Consider the following 6000-nt stretch of genomic DNA (forward strand, 5'->3'; position numbering starts at 1 on the left):
CCGAAGAGTAAATGCAATGTTCAATTCGAAATTATCCCCAAAATCACGAAAACGTTTAATTTCCTTTTGTATGCCCAGATAAAACGGGAACTATTTTAGTACGATGGTGCAAACATAATCACGCATAGGGTAAATGGTATAGGATGGTGCAAACATTATCACGCATACGGTATTTGGTTTCCCTTAGCAACAGCATAGCGGTTAAGGGGAAATTTCGACGCTTAGGGGAAATTTCGACGCGTCGAAATTGTGCATCTCGCTTACGTGCTCGCTTCGCTCGGCATCTTCGCTATTGCTATCTAAGCTCAAGGTCGAAATTGTCGAAATTGTTTGCATCTCGCTTACGTGCTCCCTTCACTCGCTTTCAATGGTATTGCTATCTAATGCCAACGTCACCTTTAAGCGCAATTTTAGAGTGGACTAGGTAAAACGGCCCGGTTACACGGCCCAGTTACAGGTCCCGGTTCCAGGGCCCGTTGACAGGTCCCGGTAACACGGCCCGTTTACAGAGCCCGGTAGCACGGCCTGTTTACAGGGCCCGGTAACACGGCCCGGTAACACGGCCCGTTGACTGGTCCCGGTTACAGGGCCCGGTAACACGAACAATTTACAGGACCGTTTACATGGCCCGGTAACACGGCCCGTTTACAGAGCCCGGTTACATTGCCCATTTACAGAACCCGTTTACAGGACCCGTTTACATGGCCCGGTGTCACGACCCGTTAACAGGACCCGCTTACGTGGCCCGGTAACACGGCCCGTTTGCAGGGCCCGGTAAAAAGCCCGTTTACTGGGCCCAACCTTATGGATGTAGTTTTATTTTGCGTTAGTTATTTTTATTCTGCGTTGGTTATTTTCATCACGTTGAAGAACCACCTTTCCAAAGAGTAGATGCAATGTTCGATTCGAAATTGTCCCCAAAATCACAAAAACGTTTCATTTCCTTTTGTATGCCCAGAGAAAACGGGAACTATTTTACTACGATGGTGCAAACATTATTACGCATACGGTAAATGTGGTACACGGTGGTGCAAACATTATCACGCATACGGTATTTAGTTTCCCTTAGCAACAGCATAGCGGTTAAGGGGAAATTTCGACGCTTAGGGGAAATTTCGACGCGTCGAAATTGTGCATCTCACTTTGGCGCTTGCTTCGCTCGGCATCTTCGCTATTGCTGTCTAAGCTCAAGGTCGAAATTGTCGAAATTGTTTGCATCTCGCTTAGGTGCTCCCTTCACTCGCCTTCCATGCTATTGCTATCTAATGCCAACGTTACGTTTAAGCGCAATTTTAGAGTGGACTAGGTAAAACGGCCCGGTTACACGACCCAGTTATAGGACCCAGTTACAGGACCCGGTTACACCGTTTGTTTATACGGCCCGTTACAGGACCCAGTTACAGGGCCAGGTAACTCGGTCAATTTGCAGGGCCCGGTTACAGTGCCCGTTTACAGTGCCCGTTTACAGTGCCCGTTTACAGTGCCCGGTAACAGGACCCGTTTACAGGGCCAGTTTACAGGTCCCAGTTTCAGGACCTTTTTACAGGATTGGTTACAGTGCCCGTTTACAGGGCCCGGTTACACTGGCCTTTTACAGGACCCGGTAACAGGGCCCGGTTACAGTGCCCGGTTACAGTGCCCGTTTACAGGGCCCGTTTACATGGCCCGGTTACAGGACCCGTGTACATGGCCCGGTAACACGGCCCGTTTCCCAAGAAAAATGCAATGTTCGAAAAAATTGTCCCCAAAGTCACGAAAATGTTTCATTTGCTTCCTATTACAAACTTTGAATGAAACTGTGTAGCAGATTTCCGCTTTGCTTTGTTTTATTTTCCAGCAAAGTAACCATCGATAATCAAAGTAATCATCGATTACCAAAAACTCGTTCTACGTTCGTCAAGGCGCAAGGAAATTTCCCCTTCCATCCTGCATCCATAGTATCCTTAGCAACAGCATAGTGCATGGGGAAATTTCGGACGCGTCCGAACAGTGTATCTCGCTTTCGCACTCGCTTCGCTCGCTTACTTGCATATTGCTATCTAATGCCAACGTTACGTCTAAGCGCAATTTGAGAAGCGATTAGAACGAGTTTTCAGATCCACCATTTTCGTAAAGTGCATTTTAACAGAATCGTTTGTCTTTTTCGTATACTATCAATCTATTTGGACTTCAATATACCGTCCGTTAGTAGGTCACATTAATTCTCTTCGGAAGCAGGTCAATTCCCATGCAGGATGTCTTGGCACATGAAATCAATCGAAGATTTTGTACACCGAATCTTCGAATGCATTCCATGCCCATTCCATATGCAAAGGCACCAAAGGAAGGGTTTTTGATTCTCTCAATTTTTTCTCCGGCAGATCATATGCTCAACCATCGGAAACTGCGCCGCAAGCGTTCGCTGAATAACGACTACGATCTGGTGTACATCCGGTTCGATATACCGACGCGAAACGCGAGCACCGGTGAGATGACGGGCTTCCAGTCTCCCTCGCTGTACCACGACCCCACCGAGGAGGAAAACGATGCCCCGCTTCCTTCCGCTGCGGACCATCGACCCGTCAACGCTGCCGACTCGTTCGCGCACCCGCTCCACCACAGCAAACACCCCCATCGTCAATCGCTGTCCGAGCTGCCCCCAATCTCGCCCGAGAACATCGAGGAGTCGTCGTTGAACATCATGCTTACGCGAAGACAAAACAGCGCACGCAGCACAAATGCCCATAGTAAACATCAACGACAGCAGAAGCAGCAGCAGCAGTCACCCCAACGGGAGGCGCAGCCGCAACAGGAAGAGCAGCATCAGGTTCAACAGCCGACACACCCGACACCCGCCCAGCATCACCAGCAGCAACTCCTGCAGACCCATGCGCACCGGCGGAAGGGCCGGGTCAGGTATAAACAGCACCAGCAGTCTGGGCCGCAACTGCACCATCCGCAGCATGCTGGCCGAACGGTCACGATACACGTGTACCAGTTGGTGGAGCCGTACGAGCGCCATCATCTGACCTCAAAGACGGTCGCGGTGCAAGAGATTGCGCCGAACGGAAGCCGCTGGTATCAACTGCCGCTGGAGGAGGCCGTGCGCACCTGGCTGGATGGGTCCCGCAAGAACCTCGGCCTAGAGCTGTACTGCGAGGGGTGCCACGCGCATGGCATCTACATTGTCCACGATGCGTCCCCGTTCTTCCGCACCTACGACGAAACGCCGGTCCTCAACGTGGTCGGGCGGTTGGTGCAGCGTGAGAAGCGCTCCAAGGTGCAGCGCTACCGACCGACGATGCGCGACTACCTGTCCCCTCCGAAGACAACTGCCTGCACGGCCGGAAACAAGCGCTGCTGCCGTCATCCGCTGCTGGTCGACTTCCGCGATATCGAGGGCTTCGCCTTCATCATCCAGCCGAAGATCTTTGACGCCGGGTTCTGCCGGGGGCGCTGCCCTACCAAGTTCAATCCCGCCACGCACCATGCGTTGCTGCAAAGTTTGTTGCACGAGCACATCAAGTACGACGTGCCGAAGCCATGCTGCGCCCCGTCCAGCCTCGATCACATCGATGTCCTGCACGTCGACCCCAACAATTCACAGCGGCTAAAGGTGTCCACGTGGCATAATATGCGCGTGCTCGAGTGCGCCTGCTCGTGATTGGGTCGCCTCCTGCCACCGACAACGATGAGCGGCGTGACCCACTCGAAAGCATTTATCTCAACGTAAACGAAAGTATTATCCTACTGTATGGTTGTCTTTAGCGAATGTAACTCACTGATAGTACTAAGGAGACGCAGCGATCGGTGAAAACTGATGTTGGCAACGAAAAGTGGACCTGGACAGAGCAGGGGTTGATCGCGGGCAACTATTTTGTGTGAATGTGTGTACATTTTCCCTGAGTATTGTTTCTCTTCCGCATATGTAGTTCCGGAGGGAGAACGCGGCATTTCATAGTGGCGCTACTATCATACAGATTACGGATATGTATAGAAGCTACTTGCAGAGTATTAGCACCTAGGCAGCACAGATGCTAAGATATGGTTTTATTTATTTATTTATTTGTTCCCGCGCGTACAGTCGGGCAGCATCGTGCAGTAGTAATATGTGTTGATATGTTTCCTTTTTTTCCCCGTACTCTTCATCCATTTGACTGCTCTCTTTCCAACGATGCATTTTCCTCCCCGCGCGCTAATTATCTCATTTTACCCACGTGTTGCTCATGCAAAGATTGTTTTCCACTAAGATCCTCGGAAACGCGCGGTTCGTCAAATAGTACGGGTTCTCTTTTTCTTCACAAACATAGGCACGCCAAAGCAAGTCCGAGGGTTACATCTCGCTAGATCCGGCCTGTAGTTTTGCTAGAGAGGCCATCATCAGCAAAAGTAAATAAAAGAAAATGCAATTTACCAAAGGAGTTATGTCCGATTCAGGGATTTGGTGTGTACGTGTCTTGTTGTAGCTGTGCGATCACTTCTCGGTACATTACTACGTGATCGACAATACACAATAGCTGATAGTTCTGTTAGGAATAACCACGTAGGATCCAGTTACAATGTCTCTGTACCATGCACTCTGTAAATAAAAGTGAATTTCTAACATTACTTATAAGATCCGTTCCTCATCCTCATAGCGTTCTATTTATTGATACCAGCACGTGTATCTTGCTGCATTCTAAACTTACGAAAGTGATTTAAAATGTTTCACAGAGAGCTTATCTATTACCAATGTCCAATCGATCGAAAATAAACGAAAACGAACGAACAACTTGTACCTTATTGTTAGATTCGATGGAGGAATATTACCTTCCTCCGATCAGATCAGGAAAAAAACTATAATCAAGCACAAACGACCGAAAACTTTTCCATGTAGCTGAATGCTGTGTCCAATTTAACAGCTCCTTCTAAATAAACTATTTGGAAAATAAAATATAGTTATCTACTGCAATTGTTTAGTTGTTTTGATGAATAGCTCATAGGTGAACGGTCAATTCAAATTTCCACTGTTGACTGCCAGGGCTGCTTATAAACCATTTTGACAACCAATGTCATAGTGGCAGTTCGGATGACATCATTTTGTTTACCAACCCTAAATTACCTTACCAAATACATCAGAGTTTTGTGAAATTTATCCTTTCCCTCATAATGCCGCTGTTTGAGACTGTACTTCAAGAAAAGCCAGCGATAGTGCTGGAAATCGGCACTGCATTGGCGAAGTGAGACACTTAAATAGTGAAAAATGTCCTGCCACAGTGTAGTTAATTGCTATTGCATTTGTTTTCAGATTGGGATTCGCTGGAGAACCATATCCACGTAGCATCATTCCTGCCGACGTTGTCGATCATCGAGACAAAAACGCCGGACAAGCGACCCCAACGCGTAAACTTTTCGATTATGCGACAGAAGCAGAACTGTACGATTCGTTGGTGGACTTTCTAAAAACCATATTCTTCAAAAACGTCCTAGTCAGTCCAAAAGAACGTAAAATCGTGGTAGTGGAGTCGGTCTTGTGCCCAACGATCATTAAGGAAAATTTAGGCCGCGCTTTGTTCTGCCACTTCGATGTGTCGTCCGTGTTCTTCGTACCGACCCATTTGGTAGTGCTGGCAACGTTGGCCATCGACACGGCGCTTGTGGTCGATATCGGTTACAAGGAGGCTGTCGTTATGCCCGTATTCTGCGGGGTCCAGGTATTGTACGCATGGGAGGCACAACCGCTTGCCGCCGAGAGTGTCCACACCGAAATCAAAAGACAACTCGTTGAATCCGGCGTAAAAGAGGAGCTACTCACTGAAGCAGTTCTCGAGGATATTAAAATACGAACATGCTTTGTTACCACCTTAGAAAGGGCTGCCAAATTTCGGAACGAAGCAGAAGCCGCCATCACTCCCTGTCCAGATGTTGACTATCCGGTACAAGGGGAAGAAGTCATCAAAATTTCAGGGCGTCTACGCGAGACCGCCTACGAAGTAATGTTCCCCGAGGACAATGATCGACTTGGGTTGCCGTATATCATTT

At 48.5% G+C, this 6000-nt stretch overlaps 2 protein-coding genes across 2 annotated transcripts in view; both read left to right on the top strand.

Annotated features, from left to right (window-relative positions):
• LOC131285968 (uncharacterized) overlaps positions 1-3643 on the top strand; it is a 31288-nt gene extending 27645 nt beyond the window's left edge. The window contains exon 4 of the mRNA XM_058314821.1: positions 2361-3643. Within this exon, the coding sequence (XP_058170804.1) occupies positions 2361-3643 (1283 nt within the window). The remainder of the gene's footprint in view (positions 1-2360) is intronic.
• A 1443-nt stretch (positions 3644-5086) lies between these two features.
• The window catches only part of LOC131287524 (actin-related protein 10), a 1420-nt gene continuing 506 nt past the window's right edge, over positions 5087-6000 (top strand). Inside the window, exons 1-2 of the mRNA XM_058316584.1 lie at positions 5087-5198; positions 5267-6000. The exon at positions 5267-6000 is cut by the window's right edge and continues 506 nt beyond it. Of these exons, the coding sequence (XP_058172567.1) occupies positions 5128-5198; positions 5267-6000 (805 nt within the window). The 5' untranslated portion in view covers positions 5087-5127. The remainder of the gene's footprint in view (positions 5199-5266) is intronic.

The sequence above is a fragment of the Anopheles ziemanni genome, chromosome 3, assembly GCF_943734765.1.
Source record: "Anopheles ziemanni chromosome 3, idAnoZiCoDA_A2_x.2, whole genome shotgun sequence".
NCBI classification, from domain to species: Eukaryota; Metazoa; Arthropoda; class Insecta; order Diptera; family Culicidae; genus Anopheles; species Anopheles ziemanni.